Source organism: Balaenoptera acutorostrata, chromosome 7 (assembly GCF_949987535.1).
Source record: "Balaenoptera acutorostrata chromosome 7, mBalAcu1.1, whole genome shotgun sequence".
NCBI classification, from domain to species: Eukaryota; Metazoa; Chordata; class Mammalia; order Artiodactyla; family Balaenopteridae; genus Balaenoptera; species Balaenoptera acutorostrata.
In genome coordinates this window covers 63,124,968-63,149,565 of record NC_080070.1, presented here as the reverse complement: position 1 = coordinate 63,149,565, position 24,598 = coordinate 63,124,968, and the positions used below count along the sequence as shown (strand labels likewise).

General features: G+C 38.4%; 2 protein-coding genes across 5 annotated transcripts in view; one reads left to right on the top strand and one right to left on the bottom strand.

Moving 5' to 3' along the window:
• The window catches only part of UMAD1 (UBAP1-MVB12-associated (UMA) domain containing 1), a 240,602-nt gene extending 239,539 nt beyond the window's left edge, over positions 1–1,063 (bottom strand). For 2 of the 3 annotated variants that reach the window (XM_028164311.2, XM_028164307.2), the window contains exon 1: positions 831–964. The gene's annotated coding sequence lies outside the window, so the exon portion shown is untranslated. The other variant, XM_057549790.1, reaches the window with a different exon arrangement.
• RPA3 (replication protein A3) lies at positions 1,054–4,378 on the top strand. 2 transcript variants are annotated; one of them, XM_007164783.2, is made up of 4 exons: positions 1,054–1,333; positions 2,434–2,508; positions 3,330–3,438; positions 3,996–4,378. In XM_007164783.2, exons 1-4 carry the CDS (start codon positions 1,235–1,237, stop codon positions 4,076–4,078), a joined length of 366 nt encoding a protein of 121 aa, XP_007164845.1. In that variant the 5' UTR covers positions 1,054–1,234; the 3' UTR covers positions 4,079–4,378. The 2 variants fall into 2 exon arrangements, with proteins under 2 accessions (XP_007164845.1, XP_007164846.1); XM_007164784.3 differs by having other exon boundaries at positions 1,095–1,261.
• The last annotated feature ends 20,220 nt before the right edge of the window (positions 4,379–24,598 follow it).

Genomic DNA, 24,598 nt, shown 5'->3' with positions numbered 1-24,598 from the left:
CGGGAATATCGCTGGCAAAGCAGGTATCAAATCCCGGAAGATAAAGCCCCCCAAATCAACAGCCACATGAGCCAGCAACAGATTCAAGAATCCCCCCAAATCTCCTTGAAACGCGTTATCCTCCACACCTCCTCATCTCCCCTCCAGAGTCCTGAGGTGTGGAAAGCAATAGGGAAAAAGATTCCTGGGGCGTAAAGAAGAAAGAGGCCGTAAATCATATGGACAAAACTTAGTCAGCTGGGACCTTGCCATTTTAGTTATCTAACCTCCTCATTCTGCGGATAGGGAAATCATGTCTCAGGAAGAAACGCACCTGCTCAGAATCTAACAGCCATTTAAATTCGTCTCCTAGCCCAGTGGTCCTTCCCTCACCCACTCCCAAATGCTTCAATTCGTTGCTAACAGTGAGGTGAGAAAACCCGCACCTCCACAGTGTGGCCAGAATGTCGGGGCTAGAAAGGGTCATAGAGGTAATGGGGTCAGGCCCCTCTTCTCACAGGTGGGGAAACTGACGAAGGAAAGTGACGCAGCTGAGGCGGTATATCACCGACCCTCTGCCACCGAGGAGCAGGAGCTTCACAAAGGCGATGAAAATCACTGGCGACCCCACTTCTCGTTTCCATAAGGACGGGGGTCAAAAAGAGACCCTCTCCCTAGATTTCATTCAGCAAGAACCCCGCGCTTCCCAAGCAGAAGTGGGAAGAGGGGAGGCGGGGAAATGCGAACAGCTGGTGGCGCAGCACCGAGAGTGCCACGGGGGAACAGGTACCGACTCCCGCCTCTCTCTTCCGCAACAGTAAGGCTGCGGCGACTCCCGCGAGAATAGGTACCTGAGACTCGCGCCGCAGTCCCCCGCCGCAACAGCACAGGAGCCCGCCACCCTGCTTCCGGGGTTAAGTCGCGGCGGGGAGGACCGGGACCTTAGAAGGGAGCCTCAGCCCCGCCCCATCCAAGCCCCGCCTCCACGTACGCTTCGCGGAAGACCCAGGTAACTTCCGGGGCGCCGCGCGTCACTAAGCAGCCGATCCCCACTTCCGGACGGGTCCTTACCTTTTTCTTCGCTTTCGGGTGACTGCGCGATTGCAATCGAGATTTCCGTGCGTTTGATTGGTGGAGCGAGAGTGCTGGTCTCCGCCGATTGGTTTCGGAGGAATCCGCCCCGTAGACGTCCGTGGGGCGCACAGTCTCAGTTGTCCGCTAGTTTCCTGCCGGCTGGCGGCCTTCCGTTGCAATCATGGTGGACGTGATGGAGTTGCCCAAGGTGCGCATCAACGCCAGCATGCTAGCTCAGTTCATAGACCAGCCCGTTTGCTTCGTAGGGAGGCTGGAGAAGGTGCGCACACTCACCACCCTGGGCTCCTTGGGGGAGGGGCTCCGTGACAGGGTGGCTGCCTCAGGGTGTGTAACGGAGGGTGAAGGAGGAGGGACAGCCTTATAGCATCACTGCGCTCCCCATTGCTTTATTTCTCACAAGGGAACTTTTTGCACACTTTTTAACCATTGCAGCCCTATTTTGGCGCTTCTTTTAGGACGCGGAATCGCGACGTTTTCGAACGCGCTCCGTTCTAAATTCTAGCGTCCCACCCTCGTTTGTGTTTACTTAAAGGAAATTATAGACATAACTCCATCTACTTCCTGATTTTTTAGTTACCCAGATTTGACTAGTCCAGTTTTCTTGTTTCCTCCTTTTATGCAGTTTCCTCTTTTCTCAGACTTCGTTTTCTCGTTGAAGTCGCTTTTCTATAAAACATTCCTTGATTGTACTTCACTGATCCAATACCAGTCTGTTATTTTACCCCATTATTAGAGTGCAGCCCCTCATCCTGCTGGTGAGAAGCAGGCCCAAAGTGTCGGGATCCGGGAACCGAGAAAGCTCTTGTATAAAGGCTTATTAGTTTATTTCAGTCACATATCTTCTTGAAATAGGTGTATTCGGACTTCACAGATAGGGAAATTGGTTAGGAGTAGTGTATGGTTCAAGGCCGCAGTAAGTAGTAAAGCTGTCATTCAAACCAGATCTGACTGCACTCTGCCGCTGTCTTACAGGACTAGAACCCAGGTTTTCTGACAACCAGTTCTCTCTTTACTTCCTCAGGCCTAATTTTTAAAAACATATCCTCTGTGGGATACGTACCATTTAAATAATGGGTGGCAGTAGATCTCACTTTTAGATAATATGGACTCTTTAATTGTTCTTAGCATAGGGTTGCCAGATTTAGCAAATAAAAATACAGGACACATTTGTATGGAAAATGTTTGTTTATCTGAAATTCAGATTTAACTGGGCATCGTTTGATCAGGTATGTATGTTAACACATGATAATGATGAACCAGTTAAACTGTTCAAAAACAATTGCTTTGTGTGCGTCGATTAAGTAAGTTTGGGTCAATCTGCTCATCTTTTGTCAAACTTTTAATCTTTTTATTTTTCAGATTCATCCCACTGGGAAAATGTTTATTCTTTCAGATGGAGAAGGAAAAAATGGAACTATTGAGTTGATGGAGCCTGTATGTTTAAGTATTAATTCTATGTATATTATAATTAATTCTTCATCTTGTTTTGGTTTGTTGCTCATGTTTCTGATTCTTGGAGTGGATGTATAAAGGACCAGCTTATCAAACTTCCCACTCTCTAAAATCAAATATTTGTCCTCTTCTTACATTATATTTCCCTTTACATTTCTAACTAATGATTTTTTGGGCTCTGTCATTTTTTTAATACACCCCTTAAATGCTGGGTGACAATTCTCATTCCTTATGAAAATCACATAAGAAAAATCTTCTGTTTAAATCACTTTTTCCTTCCTCAAGAGTTTTACGTTTTTAAAATTCAGTTTTCTATTTTTGTTTACATTTATTTTCAGTTGTCACTTACTTGTTTTTACATTTTATGTTTATTGTACTTAAAAATATTTTCTTGGTTTTTTATGAAGACAGATCTGTATGCTGTTTGGTTAATGCAGAACACACTGTACAAATGTAGTTAATAGAAAGTTCCTTTCAATGGGTCCTTTTAAACAAATTACTCCTTGTGGAAATGCCGGACATTCTCAGTATCTTTAAGTGATTTTGCTTCAACTTAAACATTTAACTGTATCTTTGGACCTGAAGCCACTGCTAAAGGTAACAGGACTAGTGACATGCTAACAGTAATAAGTACTCAAACATTTTTTAACAAGTTACAATTCCATTTTTGCACTGATAAATTTTAAAATTATTTTGTTACATGAAATGAAAGATAAGATTAGTAAAGTGTAGAACAATTTTCCAAGTTAATTATCAACTGAAAATGTGATAACACCAAGTTGACATTTTGTTCTGTGTGTTAGCTTGATGAAGAAATCTCTGGAATCGTGGAAGTAGTTGGAAGAGTAACGGCCAAGGCAACCATTATGTGTGCATCTTATGTCCAGTTTAAAGAAGATAACCATCCTTTTGGTAAGTAAAACATGCTGTAATTCATGGAATTAGGTGGAAAACAATTTTATTTTTAACTTGCTATGTCTTGGTCTTGAGTTTCAGTCCTGCTACATTTTCAATTTCTGTAGAATTTTCTGATCCCAAAGGAAAATGGGAGGACATTTTGGCCTGCTTCTAAACAGTGCTTGTGTATGTAGGAAACTCAACAAAGATTAATTAATATTTGTGGAAAGAAAAGTTTCTTAAATGGGGTAAACAAAATAATGTTAATAGTTTTGTTTGTTTGATTTTAATATATAGATTAAAGGCATCAAATAATGCACAGCACCTAAAACACAACCAGGCAAGAACTGTGCCTGTACAATGGGTGGTCTCCTATACTCCATGTCTTTTATTTTTTGGAGCCATAGTTAAATAAATATGATGATCTATATCTCAGTTTTAGGAAATGGATTGTGAAAACAAGTTGACCTCTAAAAGGGAGAGAAAAGAGAAATAGGTATAACTCTTTAGATAGTAATTGATGTTACAGCTTTCCACTGTAGATTAAATGTTTGCTGAACTGTTTCTTTCAGATCTTGGACTTTACAATGAAGCTGTGAAAATTACCCATGAGTTCCCTCAGTTTTTTCCTTTGGGGGTTGTGCAGTATGGTTGAACTTGATGAATTTTTTATGATTGCCAGTGAGCTACACTGAAGATTATTAAAGGAGGCCCCGATATTTAAAGGAGAGATTCCTGTGATTTTTAATACTGTTATTTGTTCTCTTTTTAATTTCATTTACCTAACGTTATTAGATATTCCATTATGCCATTTTCAACAGAACTGGTTTATTGACAGTTCTCACCTAAGTCCTCATAAAGAATCATTTCTCTGGCATATGGTCAGATTAGATGCAAGAAAAAAGCAGCTGGCTGAGTTTAGTTTTCTGTTTTATTAATAAAAGTTTAAATGATACATATCGTTGGTCATATCATTCTTATTCTTTTAGTCATCTATTCAGGCACAAACTTGGAATTTCATAGCTGTAAGGTCAGGACTTAGACTTACCAAATGAAACCCTGGGCCAATTGTGTTAAGAATTTACTTGCTACCTCACGAATTACACCATGTTAATTACTTCCTTGACACGCTGTGAAAAAATGATTTTATTAAAACAGCAAATAGAATCCAACATCTTATGTAATTTGTGAGTACCTACATTAGGGCTCTCTAGAAAATCAGAACCAATAGGATATATATGGATATATATATATATATAAAATTGTTACGCAGATTGGCTTACATGGTTATAGAGGCTGAGAAGTCCCAGGATCTGCCATCTACAAGCTGGAGAACCATGAAAGCCGGTGGTATAATACAGTGTGAGTCCGAAGGTCTGAGAATAAGGGAAGATGACGGTGTAACTCGCAGTCTGAAGATCTGAGAACTGGGAGGACACTGGTGTAAGTCCCAGAGTCTGAAGGCCCGAGAACCTGGAGCTCCAGTGTCTGTAGGCAGGAAAAGATGGACATTCCAGCTCAAGGAGAGAGAGCAAATTTGCCCTTCCTCTGCCATTTTGTTCTACTTGGACTCTCAACGGATTGAATGATGCCCACCTACTTTGGCAAGGGCCATCTTTACTCAGTCTGCTGATGTAGATGCTAATCTGTTCCAGAAACACGCTCACAGATACACCCAGAAATAATGTTTTACCAGCTATCTGGATATCCCTTAGCCCAGTCATACTGACACATAAAAGTAACCATCATAGCATCTCTTTCTCAGGATTTTAAAACTGAGCATTCACTAGGCCAAAAAAGGGATACCTGATCATTAAAACAGTTGGTGGAATCATTTAATTTTTTTTTTTAATTCTTTTCAACTGTCATTATCCTTAATATGAAATTCCTACTGACTTGTACTTCATACCACCAAGTACCATTGGGAGTGGGCAGGCACGGGTGTCACAAGTGTAGGACAGTAATACAGAGTAACTGGTGACCTATGTGCCCACAAGTTTTACAGCCTGACCCATTTTCTTCAGTGAGGAAATAAACTAATTCTAAATCCATTTAGGTTGTAAATTACACCAAAAATATTTATTTTAAATCGGTACCATCTTCAATTTCAACTTTCACCCCCAAATATTCTACAAATTACTTAAGCAACAGAGCTACTCATGGTAAAGCATTTTATTACAGGAAGTAAGGACAATTGTAATTGAAATTTAGGTGTAGGAGGGACATCAGCTAATCTCAATAACACAGTGTTATCTCCAATGCTAGAGAAGGGGTCAGTCCTCAATTGTGTTAACCTCGGAAAACTCAGTGCTATTAAATGTTAAAGGTGTCCTGTTTGAAACCTTCCCTTGAACTACTATGTTCAGTAAACTGGACTAAATGACTAGGGTACCTTGCTTTCTGACAAGTGAATCCTTTGCACTAATGATTTATGGTGCCATTGCTCTAGCCCCAGCCTCATCTCTGAGCTGTTCAACATCTGCACTTGCATGTCCCACCAGCGCTTTAGCTTGAATGAGTGTAGTTTGAATAGATGCAGCCCCCCTGCCATGTGTTCCCTAACTTTTTAGTAATAATTTTTTAAAGATAATTCACATATATAATTCACCTATTTCAAGTGTACAATTCAGTGGCTTTTAGTACACAGAGTTGTACACCCATCACCACAATCAATTTTAGAACATTTTCATCACCCCAAAAAGAACCCCTGTACCATTTACCTGTCATGGCCCAGTCCCTACACCACCACTACCCGCTCCCTCGCCATAAGAAGCAACTAATCTACTTTCTGTCTATAGATTTACCTGTTCTGGATATTTCATATAAATGGAATCACACATGGCCATTTGTGACTGACTTATTTAGCACAGTGTTCAAGGTTCATCTGTTATATAGCATGTATCAGTGTTTCATCCCTTTTTATGGCCAAAAATATTCCACTGTACGGATATACCACATTTTGTTTACCCATTCATCAGTTGCTTTACATTTGGGTGGTTTCCACCATTTAGCTATAATGAACTATGAACATTCATGTATAAGTTTTTGTGTGTACAGATTTTTTCTTTCTCTTGGGTATATACCTAGGAGAGGAACTGCTGTATTAAATGGTAAATATGTTTAACTTTTGAGGAACTACCAGACGGTATTCCAGAGTGGCTATACCATTTTACATTCCCAGCAGCAGTGTTTGAGGATTCTAATTTCTCCACATCCTCAACACTTATTATCTGACTTTTTTATTATAGCTATACTAATGGGTGTGAAGTGATTTTGATTTGTCTTTTTCCTTTTAAAGTTACCATAAGCCACTCTGTTGGCCAGAAAAGCTTGAATACTTCTAATCCTTTTCACTCCCACTGCCACTGTAAGTTCAGACAATTGTCATCTCTCACTTGAGCTATTCCAACAGCCCTAAATATATTACTGGCCTTACTGCTTCCAGCCTCTTCCGATCACCCGGCCAGTAGAGTTGCGTTAAACATCGATTGTACTACAATCGATACTACAAAGTTTAAAAACCAGAGAAGTGTGAATAGGGGAAAACTTCCTGGAAAGCTTACAGTGGAGAAACCTGGCCAATATGACCTTAATGAAGTGAACAAGGTTAACATCACCAGTGATGACACGTGGATAAATCGTGTGCCCTCTGATGTAATGGGATAAGAAAGGCACTTCACCTTTGTGCTATTTTTTCATAAATGCATAATGCCAGTCTAATCATGAGAAAATATCAGACATACTCAAATTGAAGGACATTCTACAAACTGATCAGTACCCCTCAAAACTGTCAAGGTAATGAGGAAAGACAGAATCTCACAGAGCACAGAAGACTAAAGAGACATGACAACTAAATGTGATGTGGGATCATGGACTGGCTCCTGGAACACAAAAAGGACATTAATGGAAAACAGGTAAAATCTGAATAAAGTCTGGAGCTAAACTAACGTACCAACGTTGGTTTCTTAGTTTTGACAAATGTACCAGGATAATGTAAGGTAACATAAAAGGAGACAAACTGGGTGAGGGGAGGAGCTCTATCTCTGCAAATTTCCTATAAATCTAAAATTACTCCAAAATAAAAAAATGCATTGAAAACAAAATCAACACCTGCCAGAGGCTCCCCAGTGACTAGGTGAAGTCCACATTTCTAATCAGTAGTTCAGACCCTCCACAATCTGACCATGTCTCACCTCAGTCCCAAATCCTACTCTCCCCTGGAAGCAACCCTCCAGCACTGATCTACTGTTGCCAGAACACACTAGACCCTTTAAGATCCAGATGCTGTTGAACTTGCTCTCTGCTCTTATTGGAATGTCTGTCTCTATGCCCAAAGGAAAACATTCTCTAAGCTTTCCCTAACTTGGGCAAGCAGAGTTAGTTGCTTTATGTTATATTCCTCTCATCACACTTAACTTGCTCATAGCATTTTTTTCAGATTAAAAAATATATATAGATTATATATATTTTTAACACTACAAAAATCAGAAAGTAAATTTCCTACTGTCTCCGCAAAGACACTGCTATGGATTGGTGGACTGCTTTCCAGAACTTTCTCTGCATAAACTGTCTGTAGGACCTCAATATACTGCCCTGCAACATGCATTTTTCATTTAATAAGTCTTGGCAATTAACATATTGAGCTATCTCATGCTTTTTAATGGTTGAAAAATATCCACTGTGCCAAGTGTTTCCTAATTTATTTAACCAGTCTTCTAATTAGTCTTCCCCACTAAGAAGAGGCCTTTATAGATGAAGAAACTGTAATTTAAAAACCTGTCTTATTTGTATTTCCCAATGCCTAACATAGTATATGAATAAATTAGTTCATGCATCCTGGTTTGAGAAGCCACAAAGCTGAGAGAAGAGGTAATGAAGACCTGAACCATAATTTGGTGAAGCGACAAAGAATAGGAGGCCAGGAGTTGAGAATATATTATAATGGATTCCATAGGACTCAGTGATGATGCTAGGACTTAAACAGGGTAAGAACCAAGGATGAGATCAACAGGTGAGGAAGCAATAATTTCACTTCAATACAAATTTAAGTAGTTAATAGGCCCTTGAGTAAAGATGTCCAGAAGATATTGGAAATGTAGGCCCAGACAGAGATTTGAGAGACAACATGCCTAATATTTAAAGTAGACTTTAAGAGATCTACCAATTAGAAATCTCTAATGGTTTGAAACCCATTTTTCCTAAATTTGGGGCAAAATGCATTTGGCAACAAAACCTGATAAGAATTGTAGTGAGGCTACTTATAGTCTTTATTCTACTTCCAGTAAATACTCATATGCTTCACTGAAGAAATATTACCATGTTTGAGTAGAGGGTGCAGCCCCTCTGGGAAGGGTGTTTCATAACATATGGTAAATATACCCTCTGACTTTTCTAAAATCAAAAAATTCTGAATTCTGAAGTACATATGGCTCCAAGAGTTTCAAGTTAGGGATTGTGTTCCTAAATCAGGGAACAGCATCCAGAGGAAGAAAACCACAGAACCTGGGGGGAACTGTGCACTTACGGAACAGCAGTGGGAGAGTGACTGAGTCAGGAGAAGGACCCCAGTGGTGCCCAACACCTAGTAAGCACTCAATAAATATTTATTCACTGAAAGAATATCGTGAAAGGCAAGGAAAGAGAGTTTCAAAGACCAGTCAATGATGCTGAAAGCTCAAAGTACTGAAGATGACGACTGAGGATAAAACACTGACATTACTAACTTATATATCACACATTTCTAAAAAGGACTAGCCTACAAAAATAAAAAGGGAAAACATATCAAAAAAGGAGATAACAACTACAAAAACGCTCAAGAGGAAATAAACTTAGGCTTTAAGTTTAACTCCAGGTGTGCCTGGGAAGCTAGGAAAAGGAAGGAATAATAGGCCATAGAATTTTAATAGCCTTAAATTTATCACGACAATCAAACTTTTCCCTAATATTAAATTCTAAAAGGAATATCACACAGGATCTAATATGAGGGATGAGGAGCTACAAAGTGGTTGACTTCAGTCATAATTTTACAGATGTTTTTCAAATGATTGTTTTTATTTTCATCTGACAAAGACAAAATCAAAACCAACTCTGAAAACATCTCTTCATGGGGTATCACTTTGAGTGATAAACTAGTATTACTAAATTTATAGAATTTTGAGGTTGTCTTTTAAGGTATTAACTTAATATGCATTAAGTCACTCAACAAATATTTTGTGTCAAGTCCTGGGCTAATTGCTAGAAATACATATAACAAAGTCCCTAACCTCTGACATTTCAATCTATGGCAGTTTAGCATAATTGCCAAAGATCTCTCAACTCAGAACTATTTAATATTTAACCGGTCTAAGGTTTCAAAGAAATCCATCATGATTAAGAACAACCAAATTCTGTAGGTTCTATTTAGTGAAATTCCAATTTGGTTTCCTCCCTTACTTAATTCACATGGAATTTGATTCTGATCAGTTGCTGAAAGAAAATTAATAATCCTAGTACCACAGGTTACATTCCTAAAAAGATAATGCTAAATCTAGAGTACTAATAAAGCATAGGTTTCGAGTTACTTTCTAATTGTGATATTGGTTTGAGGTAAGCCTCTTATGTTCTTTATGACCTCAGTTGACCTAGAGCATAGGGTTTTGTTTTGTTTTTTAACATCTTTATTGGAGTATAATTGCTTTACATTGCTGTGTTAGTTGCTGCTGTATAACAAAGTGAATCAGCTATACGTATACATATATCCCCATATCCCCTCCCTCTTGCATCTCCCTCCCTCCCTCCCTATCCCACCCCTCTAGGTGGTCACAAAGCACCGAGCTGATCTCCCTGTGCTATGCGGCTGCTTCCCACTAGCTATCTATTTTACATTTGGTACTGTATATATGTAAATGCCACTCTCTCACTTTGTCACAGCTTACCCTTCCCCCTCTCCATATCCTCAAGTCCATTCTCTAGTAGGTCTGTGTCTTTATTCCCGTCTTGCCCCTAGGTACTTCATGACCTTTTTCTTTCTTTCTTAGATTCCATATATATGTGTTAGCATGCGGTATTTTTCTCTTTCTGACTTACTTCACTCTGTATGACAGACTCTTGGTCCATCCACCTCACTGCAAATAACTCAATTTCCTTTCTTTTTTATGGCTGAGTAATATTCCATTGTATATATGTGCCACATCTTCTTTATCCATTCATCTGTTGATGGACACTTAGGTTGCTTCCATGTCCTGGCTATTGTAAATAGAGCTGCAATGAACATTGTGGTTTTTGAATTACGGTTTTCTCAGGGTATAGGGCATAGGGTTTTAAGATGGCTAATTAAGACCAGAGGTGTAGGCTATGAACAATTTATAGGGTAATACACTCATCTTGGGGGCAAGGATTAAATTTGTCATTAGCATGCCATTGTTTCTTCTTTACATATTACAAAATGTCAGAGGCAGGACACTATGTTCTTTAGAATTTCCTTGTCTTTAAGATTTGGACTGAATTACAGTGCTTTCACATATGAAAAACATTTTTTTTCAACCTGATTATTTCTGTAGGTGGGGAAGTAAAGAACAACAACCTCTGTGGACTCTACATAATGCAGTATTTAAGATGCAAAATTGAGAAAACTTTGAGCCAGTTCTCAAAAAAACACTGAGCAATGTAAGTTGGAAAAAAGGAAAATATATAAGCAGTGTAACAGTTTTGGGCAATGCCATAGATGACACTGTGACTTAATTAGCCCCCTTTTTTAAAAAAAGACTATTCAGTTTTCACAGAAGTTTGAAATATTACCCAGGAAAATAAGGCAATTATTTTGGCTGGTAAGAAGAATCTCTCACCATAAAATGTTATATTGAAGTAATAAAGTTTATTTAGTAATAATAGGTTTAAAAAATGGTTTCACTGAAAGATCTTGGTATCTTGTCACCCTGAATCTTGAGAGATAATCAGCAAGGAGAAATTCTTCTATTGAATAATTGCTAATTAAAAAGCTAGATAACTTAATATTATTTTTACCTTAGATATTCATTTTCAAAACGAATATTATTTAGGTCTTAACATTTATTTTCATTAATTCAACTTCACTTAATATACAATGATTATTTAAAGCCAAATTGCATAAAATAAATTTAGCATAACTCTATAGAAAATCAGAAACAGTATCACATTTCACTTAAACATTTTAATATTTTTCTTTAGCTTTTGAGGAGCTTCAAGTGTTATGAAAACATTAGACCTGATGAGAAAATACATTTATTTACAGAGATTCGTCTTTTCTTTTAAGTAATCAGGGTCCTAGTGAGTCAATTATTTTTTTCATATTGCTCAGAAATGTTATGCCTTAACTGTTCATGTATTTGACCTTTCATGAGACAGTGGACCAAGAGCTGCCTCATTTTGGAATCTCCTCAGAAATGACTAAATGTCTTCCAGATGAACATATTATGGATCAAGGGAGGAGCTAGAAATCAGAATCCACTGCCTCCAAAGCAGGGGAATTTGTAGGCTTCTTTTTCTTTTAGAACTCAGTGACCTAGAGGAATTAACCCACTGGGCAATTTCCTTCACTCTCAGCAGTATGATTAAGTCATGAAAACAACTCAGTATAAGATATGATATGTATATATTTCTACCCCACTTGTTTCCAGAAAAAAAGAATTTAAGACAGCTGCAAGGCCTTCTATCCCTTCCCTGTTTTCTCATCATAAATTCATACAATGTGACTTTCCCAAATGTAAACTTGAGCTACCAGTGGAAGTAGAATGGGACACTCAATTGATTTACTATCATTTGTTACCGGAATATTCATCTGCTAAAACTGGCATTAATATCCTGCTTTATCCTTTCTTAAGGAAAACTTTAAAATGTCATTTCAAGATGAATAAAATATGTTCTATGTTGCTTTTCTTCCTTATTTTATAACCTAAACCTATTTGAGGTACAAAATTAACAACATATTTTAGGCAATTCAGAGAAAATACATTACCAGTACATATGAACTCAAAAACTATACCTAGAGAGACCTTCAAGGTGGCAGAGGAGTAAGACGCGGAGATCACCTTCCTCCCCACAGATACATCAAAAATACATCTACATGTGGAACAATTCCTACAGAACACCTACTAAATGCTAGCAGAAGACCTCAGACTTCCCCAAAGGCAAGAAACGCCCCACGTACCTGGGTAGGGCAAAAGAAAAAAGAAAAAACAGAGACAAAAGAATAGGGACGGGACCTGCACCAGTGGGAGGGAGCTGTGAAGGAGGAAAAGTTTCCACACACTAGGAAGCCCCTTCACAGGTGGAGACTGCGGGTGGCGGAGGGGGGAGCTTCGGAGACACGGAGTAGGGCGCAGCAACAGGGGTGTGGAGGGCAAAGCAGAGAGATTCCCGCACAGAGGCTCGGTGCCGACCAGCACTCACCAGCCCGAGAGGCTTGTCTGCTCACCCGCCGGGGCAGGAGGGGGCTGGGAACTGAGGCTCCTGCTTTGGAGGTCAGATCCCAGGGAGAGGACTGGGGTTGGCGGCGTGAACACAGCCTGAAGGGGCTAGTGCACCACAGCTAGCTGGGAGGGAGTCCAGGAAAAGGTCTGGAGCTGCCGAAGAGGCAAGAGACCATTGGTTGTGGGTGCGCGAGGAGAGGGGATTAAGAGCACCGCCTAAACGGGCTCCAGAGACGGGTGCGAGCCGCGGCTATCAGTGCGGACCCCAGAGACGGGCATGAAACGCTAAGGCTGCTGCTGCAGCCACCAAGAAGCCTGTGTGCAAGCACAGGTCACTATCCACACCGCCCCTCCCGGGAGCCTGTGCAACCCGCCACTGACAGGGTCCTGCGATTCAGGGACAACTTCCCCAGGAGAATGCACCATGCGCCTCAGGCTGGTGCCACTCCTTCCCCCAGCCTGAGTGAGCCAGAGCCCCCGAATCAGCTGCTCCTTTAACCCCCTCCTGTCTGAGGGAAGAACAGACACCCTCAGGCGACCTACACGCAGAAGCTGGTCCAAATCCAAAGCTGAACTCCAGGAGCTGTGCAAACAAAGAAGAGAAAGGGAAATCTGTCCTAGCAGCCTCGGGAGCAGCAGATTAAATCTCCACAAACAACTTGATGTACCTGCATCTGTTGAATACCTGAATAGACAACGAATCATCCCAAAGTGAGGAGGTGGACTTTGGGAGCAATGACACATATTTTTTGTTCCTTTTTCTCTTTTTGTGAGTGTGTATGTGTATGCTTCTGTGTGTAATTTTGTCTGTATAGCTTTGCTTTTACCATTTGTCCTAGGGATCTGTCTGTCTGTTTGTTTGTATGTTTGTTTTTTTGCTTTTTTTGTTTTTTTAGTATAGCTTTTAGCGCTTGTTACCATTGGTGGATTTGTTTTTTGGTTTAGTTGCTCTCTTCTTTCTTTTTTATTATTTTTAAATTTTTAATAATTCCTTTTTTTTAAATTTTAATAACTTTATTTTATTTTATTCATTCATTCATTCTTTCTTTTTTTTCTCCCTTTTATTCCGAGCCGTGTGGCTGTCAGGGTCTTGGTGCTCCAGCCAGGTGTCAGGCCTGTGCCTCTGAGGTGAGAGAGCCAAGTTCAGGACATTGGTCCACCAGAGACCTCTTGGCTCCACGTAATATCCAACAATGAAAGCTCTCCCAGAGATCTCCATCTCAACGCTAAGACCCACTCCACTCAACGACCAGCAAGCGACAGTGCTGGACACCCTATGCCAAATAACTAGCAAGACAGGAACACAACCCCACCCATTAGCAGAGAGGCTGCCTAAAATCATAATAAGGTCACAGACACCCCAAAACAAATCACCGGACACGGTCCTGCCCACCAGAAAGGCAAGATCCTGCCTCATCCACCAGAACACAGGCACCAGTGGCCTCCACCAGGAAACCTACACAACCCACTGAACAAACCTTAGCCACTGGGGGCAGACACCAAAAACAACAGGAACTACGAACCTGCAGCCTGCAAAAAGGAGACCCCAAACACAGTAAGTTAAGCAAATTGAGAAGACAGAGAAACACACAGCAGATGAAGGAGCAAGGTAAAAACCCACCAGACCAAACAAATGAGGAACTAGGCAGTCTACCTGAAAAAGAATTCAGAGTAACGATAGTAAAGATGATCCAAAATCTTGGAAACAGAATGGAGAAAATACAAGAAATGTTTCATAAGGACCTAGAAGAACTAAAGAGCAAAGAAACAATGATGAACTGCACAATAAATGAAATTAAAAATTCTCTAGAAGGAATTAAGAGCAGAATAACTGAGGCAGAAGAAAGGATAAGTGACCTGGAAGATAAAATAGTGGAAATAACTATTGTAGAGCAGAATAAAAAGAATGAAAACAATTGAAGACAGTAGCAGGGACTTCTGGGACAACATTAAACGCACCAACATTCAAATTATAGGGGTCCCAGAAGAAGAAGACAAAAAGAAAGGGACTGAGAAAATATTTCAAGAGATTATAGTTGAAAACTTCCCTAATATGGGAAAGGAAAGAGTTAATCAAGTCCAGGAAGCGCAGAGAGTCCCATACAGGATAAATCCAAGGAGAAGCATGCCAAGACACATATGAATCAAACTATCAAAAATTAAGTACAAAGAAAAAACATTAAAAGCAGCAAGGGAAAAACAACAAATAACATACAAGAGAATCCCATAAGGTTAACAGCTGATCTTTCAGCAGAAACTCTGCAAGCCAGAAGGGAGTGGCAGGACATATTTAAAGTGATGAAAGGGAAAAACCTACAACCAAGATTACTCTACCCAGCAAGGATCTAATTCAGATTCGACAGAGAAATTAAAACCTTTACAGACAAGCAAAAGCTAAGAGAATTCAGCACCACTAAACCAGCTTTACAACAAATGTTAAAGGAACTTCTCTAGGCAGGAAACACAAGAGAAGGAAAAGACCTACAATGACGAATCCAAAACACTTAAGAAAATGGTAATAGGAACATACATATCGATAACAAACTTAAATGTAAATGGATTAAAGGCTCAACCAAAATACATAGACTAGCTGAATGGATACAAAAATAAGACCTGTATATATGCTGTCTACAGGAGACCCACTTCAGTCCTAGGGACACATACAGACTGAAAGTGAGGGGATGGAAAAAGATAATCCATGCACACGGAAATCAAAAGAAAGCTGGAGTAGCAATTCTCATATCAGAAAAAATAGACTTTAAAATAAAGACTGTTACAAGAGACAAAGAAGGACACTACAGAATGATCAAGGGATCAATCCAAGAAGAAGATATAACAACTGTAAATATTTAGGCACCCAACATAGGAGCACCTCAATACATATGGCAAATACTAACAGCCATAGAGGGGAAATCGACAGTAACACAATCATAGTAGGGGACTTTAATACCCCACTTTCACCAATGGACAGATCATCCAAAATGAAAATAAATAAGGAAACAAAAGCTTTAAATGATAAATTAAACAAGATGGACTTAATTGATATTTATAGGACATTCCACCCAAAAACAACAGAATACTCTTTCTTCTCATGCTCATGGAACGTTCTCCAGGATAGATCATATCTTGGGTCACAAATCAAGCCTTGGTAAATTTAAGAAAATTGAAATCATAGCAAGTATCTTTTCTGACCACAACGCTATGAGACTAGGTATCAATTACAGGAAAAAGTCTGTAAAAACTACAAACACATGGAGGCTAAACATTACAGTACTTAATAACCAAGAGATCACTGAAGAAATCAAAGAGGAAATCAAAAAATACCTAGAGACAAATTACTATTAAAACACAATGTTTCAAAACCTATGAGATGCAGCAAAAGCAGTTCTAAGAGGGAAGTTTATAGCAATACAATCCTACCTCAAGAAACAAGAAACATCTCAAATAAACAACCTAACCTTACACCTAAAACAATTAGAGAAAGAAGAACAAAAAAATCCCAAAATTAGAAGAAAAGAAATCATAAAGATCAGATGAGAAATAAATGAAAAAGAAATGAAGGAAACAATAGCAAAGATCAATAAAACTAAAAGCTGGTACTTTTAATACCAGCTAAATTGATAAACCATTAGCCAGACTCATCAAGAAAGAAAGGGAGAAGACTCAAATCAATAGAACTGGAAATGAAAAAGGAGAAGTAACAACTGACACTGCAGAAATACGAAGAATCATGAGAGATTACTACAAGCAACTCTATGCCAATAAAATGGACAACCTGGAAGAAATGGACAAATTCGTAGAAATGCACAACCTGCCGAGACTGAACCAGGAAGAAATAGAAAATATTAACAGACCAGTCACAAGCATTGAAATTGAAACTGTGATTAAAGATCTTCCAAGAAACAAAAGCCCAGGACCAGATGGCTTCACAGGTGAATTCTATCAAACATTTAGAGAAGAGCTATCACCTATCCTTCTCAAACTCTTCCAAAATATTGCAAAGGGAGGAAAACTCCCTAACTCATTCTACGAGGCCACCATCACCCTGATACCAAAACCAGATAAAGATGTCACAAAGAAAGAAAACTACAGGCCAATATCACTGATGAACATAGATGCAAAAATCCTCAACAAAATACTAGCAAACAGAATCCAACAGCACATTAAAAGGATCATACACCATGATCAAGTGGGGTTTATTCCAGGAATGCAAGGATTCTTCAGTATACGCAAATCAATCAACGTGATACACCATATTAACAAATTGAAGGAGAAAACACATATGATCATCTCAATAGATGCAGAAAAAGCTTTTGACAAAATTCAACACCCATTTATGATAAAAGCCCTGCAGAGAGTAGGCATAGAGGGAACTTTCCTCAACATAATAAAGGCCATATATGACAAACCCACAGCCAACATTGTCCTCAATGGTGAAAAACTGAAACCATTTCCACTAAGATCAGGAACAAGACAAGGTTGCCCACTCTCACCACTATTATTCAACATAGTTTTGGAAGTGTTAGCCACAGCAATCAGAGAAGACAAAGAAATAAAAGGAATCCAAATCGGAAAAGAAGAAGTAAAGCTGTCACTGTTTGCAGATGACATACTATACATAAAGAATCCTAAAGATGTTACCAGAAAACTACTAGAGCTAATCAATGAATATGGTAAAGTAGCAGGATACAAAGTTAATGCACAGAAATCTCTTGCATTCCTATACACTAATAATGAAAAATCTGAAAGTGAAATTAAGAAAACACTCCCGTTTACCAATGCAACAAAAAGAATAAAATATCTAGGAATAAACCTACCTAAGGAGACAAAAGACCTGTACGCAGAAAATTATAAGACACTGATGAAAAAAATTAAAGATGATAGAAATAGATGGAGATATATACCATGTTCTTGGATTGGAAGAATTAACATTGTGAAAATGACTCTACTACCCAAAGCAATCTACAGATTCAATGCAATCCCTATCAAACCACCACTGGCATTTTTCACAGAACCAGAACAAAAAATTTCACAGTTTGTATGGAAACACAAAAGACCCCGAATTGCCAAAGCAATCTTGAGAAAGAAAAACAGCCCTGGAGGAATCAGGCTCCCTGACTTCAGACTACACTACAAAGCGACAGTAATGAAGACAGTATGGTACTGGCACAAAAACAGAAATACAGATCAATGGAAAAGCATAGAAAGCCCAAAGATAAACCCACGCACATATGGTCACCTTATCTTTGATAAAGGAGGCAAGAATATACAGTGGAGAAAAGACAGCCTCTTCAATAAGTGGTGCTGGGAAAACTGGACAGCTACGTGTAAAAGAATGAAATTAGAACCCTCCCTAACACCATACACAAAAATAAACTCAAAATGGGTTAAAGACCTAAATGTAAGGCCAGACACTATCAAACTCTTAGAGGAAAACGTAGGCAGAACACTCTATGACATAAATCACAGCAAGCTCCTTTTTGACCCAGCTCCTAGAGAAATGGAAATAAAAACAAAAATAAACAAATGGGAACTAATGAAACTTAAAAGCTTTTGCACAGCAAAGGACACCATAAATAAGACGAAAAGACAACCCACAGAATGGGAGAAAATATTTGCAAATAAAGCAACTGAGAAAGGATTAATGTCCAAAATTTACAAGCAGCTCATGCAGCTCAATATCAAAAAAACAAACAACCCAATCCAAAAATGGGCAGAAGACCTAAATAGACATTTCTCCACAGAAGATATACAGATTGCCAACAAACACATGAAAGAATGCTCAACATCACTAATCATTAGAAAAATGCAAATCAAAACTTCAATGAGGTATCACCTCACACCAGTCAGAATGGCCATCATCAAAAAATCTACAAACATTAAATGCTGGAGAGGGTGTGGAGAAAAGGGAACCCTCTTGCACTGTTGGTGGGAATATAAATTGATACAGCCACTATGGAGGACAGTATGGAGGTTCCTTAAAAAACTAAAAATAGAACTACCCTATGACCCAGCAATCCCACTACTGGGCATATACCCTGAGAAAACCATAATTCCAAAAGAGACATGTGCCACAATGTTCACTGCAGCTCTATTTACAATAGCCAAGACATGGAAGCAACCTAAGTGTCCATCAACAGATGAATGGATAAAGAAGATGTGGCACATATATACAATGGACTATTACTCAGCCATTAAAAGAAACGAAATTCAGTTATTTGTAGTGAGGTGGATGGACCTAGAGTCTGTCATACAGAGTGAAGTAAGTCAGAAAGAGAAAAACAAATGCCGTATGCTAACACATATATATAGAATCTTAGAAAAAACAAAGGTTCTGAAAAACCTAGGGGCAGGACAGGAATAAAGACGCAGACGTAGAGAATGGACTTGAGGACACAGGGAGGGGGAAGGGTAAGCTGGGACGAAGTGAGAGAGTGGCATGGACTTATATATACTACCAAATGTAAAATAGATAGCTAGTGGGAAGTAGCCGCTTAGCACGGGGAGATCAGCTCGGTGCTTTGTGACCACCTAGAGCGGTGAGGTAGGGAGGGTGGGAGGGAGACGCAAGAGGGAGGAGATATGGGAACATATGTATATGTATAGCTGATTCACTTTGTTATAAAGCAGAAGCTAACACACCATTGTAAAGCAATTATACTCCAATAAAGATGTTAAAAAAAAAAAAACTATACCTAAGGTAGCTTAAACAAAAATAATACTTCCCTGTTTAATCTGTGGTTTGAGGTTGATTCTTTCAGTGCTTATTTAAAGAAAAAATAGGCCTATAAAAAGGGGGGGGGGACAAAGAAACATCTGTAAATTTCATCTACAATAATTGGTGAAAGACACCAGTTACATATACATCTATGATTTCTTAATCAAAGGGCTAGACAGGATTATAAGCACAATATGCTTCTAGGTATGACTCCCTACCTAAATCCATGACATTTGGCTTCTATCATTTTAAAAATAGAATCTAGAGATAAGTAGTCTGATAAACTGTCTCACTGGAAATGAGGTTAGGAAACTGCAGAGATTTGGGAAAATAAAATAATGCATAAAGAGAGCCATTTGCAGCAACAGAACGCTGAGGGATTTATATAAAGAAAATTTCAGAAATGAATTATTTGGATTGATGCATTTGAACTTTAAATTTTTTTATGAGTTAAAATCATTAAATCAATGACATTTAGAAACAGTCATGCTGCCTTCTGTGTTTTCAACAGATTCTAAATTCAGCTACATGTGTATGTCTTGTGATCACAAGATCTGGTTACAAATAGCAATAATTGTTGCAAAGCAAATTACACCGTGGCACAGGAAAACATTCCCCCTTCCAGCAGAGAGGAAAGTGGTTACCTCACTTATATAGCCTGAACGTTTTATAATGAAGATTACAGACTTTAAGATTTCAATAAAGGATGTGTGCTAAAACAGAAAAACTATTTGATGAAAATTAAAAAGATTGCTTTATTTAGGAAAGAACTTCTAGAGCACTGATGAGAAATATTTAAGTGTTTATGGGCTATGGAAACTGCTGTTACTAGGAAACAAATTTATTCATTTCCATTCATAAGAATGTAGGCATGCAAATAAGAGTTTTATTCAAATAAGGCTTGAATATATTAAAACATATTACAATATACATCGCAAAATAATATTGTATAACACTGTACATTTATACAGTATTATTTATATACAATGTATTATATTTATGTATTATATATATAATTGTAACAATATACTACAATTATATATACAATATATTACAACCTGGAAATAGGTAATTTCTACTTAGATGGACTCAGTATAGAGAAAAAAATGACTCATGAAATACTTAAAATCATGAACTGTTAGCGTTTTAACCCCCACACATTTTAGTAAAAAATGGTCAGGGCATACCAAATTTTAGAGCTAAAAATGGCAAACAGGTGAATGCTGACCAGTTGGTAGTTGCTGCCTCCAATACGATGCGGAAAAAGGTTCTGAGAAAAAGAGCGTAATTGATTGGCAACTTGTGTCGAGGGTAAAGAAGGGCATGGTCACTCGCTCATCTCCAGATCGAGCACATCTTAGCCTAACCTGTTCATCTCACGGTGACTGAAGAGAGTCATTTGTCATTGGGGAATTTTAACATAGAAAGGAAGTTTGTTATTGGGCCACTTGTAGAATTCATGTTCCCATGTTTTGTTTTGTTTTGTTTTGTTTTTCCCATATCACAACAATGTTCCCTCTTACTGAAATCATATTCTACCCACTTTCCAAAATACAAGTCTCAGTTATTTATATCACTGTTGGGTAAACATGTCCCCTACTTAGCAGTACTCAAAGCCGCCTCTTCTAGCTTCTTAAAATATACACATACCAGAAAAAAGATGGAAACTAACAATGCCATCACCCACAGCCTAACTACTAGATTCTGGAAAGAATCTTAATCAATATAGGGCAGAAGCAGCTGGATTGAGAAAAACCTACGATGGCTCCACTTCACTGCACAACCAGTCTCAGCTCTGAAGAAAATGCACATGCACTTTGACCAATATAATTTCAGGTAGTTGTCTTAATTCAGAAGTACATTAAACAGTTGGTCTCATGAAATTCAGAAAAGAGCAGAGACAGGAAACAATAGGAAAATATAAGAGGAATGGACAAAAGAGTCATATGCTGGAAGACAAAAGTAACTGAGGGGAAGTTTAAGTTCAGTAATATTGAGAACTCTCAGGCAGTTATCCCAGGAGCAGAAAGAGATGCTAAAATAGAAGTTCTAAGTTCCAGTTATTTTCCTTGAGTGTATCACTTTACCAAAACTACAATCTATCACTTTTTTCTAGGCCTAGGCCGACCCTCATTCTCTGCCATCTGTTTTAGAAATGCAGCCCACATCACCAAGACATCTAAATTGTGATGTTCTTATCTCCTCATTCCCACATCTGCTTGCTGAAAAATTAGGAAAGTTTCATTTCACTGTATCTGAGTATCATTTGTCAATTTCAATCCTCCAACTTCTTTCCTTTCTGGACTAATTCTGGCCTTTCAAAAATGTGTTTACCCCTTTACTTTTTCTCTAAAGGCAATGACTTGGCAAGTTTACTGTTCATCATTGTATGCAAGTTGTGTAATTTCCTAAATGTATTTCATATAACATGACAGTGATTAATAAAGAGAGTGGGAAGTTCGGAAATCTTAGTGGGTTGTACTCAAAACAAGAACAACTCAGCTTCTATGACTTCCATCCTTCTTTCCTCAACCTAAAGTTTTATGATGGTAGCTGATCAGCAAAAACAAAACAAAACAACCTTACCAGGTGTGACAGAGTGACTCAGAAGGGATTATTTTATGTTATTTTTAATGCCATAAGTTAGTCCGTTTATTTAAATGCTAATCTATTGTCCTAGCATAACCCTCCCATGGCAGAATCAATTTCAGTAATGATGCTGATGGCTGCAATATGATCAACTGAAGCCTCTACCACTGGGTACAAAAGGAGTGGAAGTGATAGACAACTCATTAATCATTTATCCCAGAGAAGAATGTGTTCAGCTGCTGATGGGGTACTGTAGGTGAATGCTGGCAAAATGAGAAAGATCAGTTGTCAGGCCTCGTGCACAATAACGGTAGAGCTATTTTTAAGCTTCTCAGAAAATTACAATTATGCTCTTTTCCCCTACAGTTCCATCACGTATGCTTGGCAATTTTGTTCTATGAGAATCCATTCTCATTCTGCTCAGACGTCTCTGCTTGAGAAAATATATACTCCTCAAAACTTAACATAAGATATTTGAAAAGTTATTTAGAGATCAGTAGAATTCCACATATTGGGAGTGAACTCTTAAAGAACTGAGAAGCAAAAGAGGCAAACCAGGAAAGGTACTGAATAACTTTTTGGTTCATTTTCCCCCATAGGATATGTTTTATCAGCAGCGAGGACAATATACATTTTTAATTTCTCAGATCCCTAGGAGGAACAGATATATTCTATAATTCATACATTTTCTGTAGAGATAAAAGAATTCAATGAAATAGACTTAAAAAATTTTTTGTTCACCAAATTAGGTGAACAATGTTACCAAAAGAAATGACCTTCAGAATCTGCCCCAGCTTATCTCCAATTTGTCTAATGCTTCCAGTGGAAAATAATGTTCCTGGCCTGGAGAAGTATCCTCTTCCGGAAGCCAGCAGTATCTTACCATTCACTTAGAGTTATACTCACTTTTCCAGAAAGAATTTAATGTATCTCAGAAATCTATCTATCTTTAAAAACTGGTGCATTCGTCCTAAGAGTCACAACTGATCCTACATTCCATTTTTGAGGAATGGAAGGAGGTCAGATTTCAGATGAGAAAACGTATTAACTTCCCCGTATTTATCAAGTTGCTGAGTATTTTGCTCCATAAATTATACATCTTCATCTATTTGGAGAACATTTATGTGCCGTAAAGCTACACACACATAGTTGTACAAATATTAAGTATACCTGCTTAATGAATAATACAAATTTCCAAGTTAATGGGGAAAGTACTTTTTCTTTGACATAACTGATATATGTAGCACAGGAACTTTGTGCCATTCAAACTTTTACTATAATCAGCTATCAGATTACTGGATGCTAAAAGGGATATTTCGTTTTACCTACCACATGTCCGGCAGTGGCAACTTCTTGAACTGTCACCAGCAAAGTATATGGCTGCAATATAATAAAATGTGAACATGAATTTTGACATTTGCCCTTTCAAACTCCAGGCTTTCTTGCATACCCGTCCCCCACACCGCGGCTCACGCTCCCTCCCCATGTACATATATATGTATATATCTAAATGGAGCTAATATTCTTTAAGTTAAAAGATGTAAGACCAAATCATTTGCATGATTTCTTATGAAAATGCCTGTTTCAAGTTTATGATACATTAATCCCTTCACATGCTCTTCCAGACTACTCTTGTCTTTATATTTTAAGAGCCCAACTAATTAGATTCCTGTATCTTAATTTCCAGTTATGACATTATGTTAAGGCAACATGCTTTTCATAAACTGAATGGTGAAAGGATTGTATGCACTGAATTACTATTATTGCTGCTATTTCTGACATTACATAAATTATCCTTTAATCCTAAAGTTACCTTCTTAGCAAAGCCTTTCAAAACATTGTACTGTTAATAGTAGATCAGTAAGAAAATTACATTTTTTAAATTAATTTTTATTGGAGTACAGTTGCTTTACAATGTTGCTAGAAAATTACACTTCTGAAAAATGTAATGGGCAACCTCTACTTCCTCAAATTATTTCTAATTAGAAAATAATTTTTGAAAGTCCAAAATTAGAAAATTAAATAAAATAAACTGACCTTTTTTTTTGGCTGCAGAAAGAGACAAGATGCCATAATGATACTCTTTCCAGCAATTAGAAATATTAATCTGAGTGAATTTGAGTCTGCTGAAAACAATGCTCATGTCTACCTCTTCCATTAGATGTTACAGCTCCTCCAAGGCAAAGATGGTACCATCAATCCTTCGGAATCATAACCTTAAATGTCTGGCACAGGTAGGCACGCTAATGCTTGGTTCTTTGCTGGAAGCATGGACATGCAGGCATGTTCAGAATTCATCACTTAAACATAAGTAGCTTAGATTATTGGAAACGAGTTGAGTAAAATGCACTCTAGACTGGATTGGACAATAATTAACTAAATTCTAAACACAGAGGATAGGTGTCCTGCCACAGGCCCAGAGCCACAACAGAGGAGTCAGGAA

Bases quoted from the DNA above. Each gene is read 5' to 3' on its own strand.
- RPA3 (XM_007164783.2), top strand. From the start codon at position 1,235: ATGGTGGACGTGATGGAGTTGCCCAAGGTGCGCATCAACGCCAGCATG. The intron at 1,334-2,433 runs GTGCGCACACTC...TTTATTTTTCAG, and splicing joins TCGTAGGGAGGCTGGAGAAG to ATTCATCCCACTGGGAAAAT. The intron at 3,439-3,995 runs GTAAGTAAAACA...TGTTTCTTTCAG, and splicing joins AGAAGATAACCATCCTTTTG to ATCTTGGACTTTACAATGAA.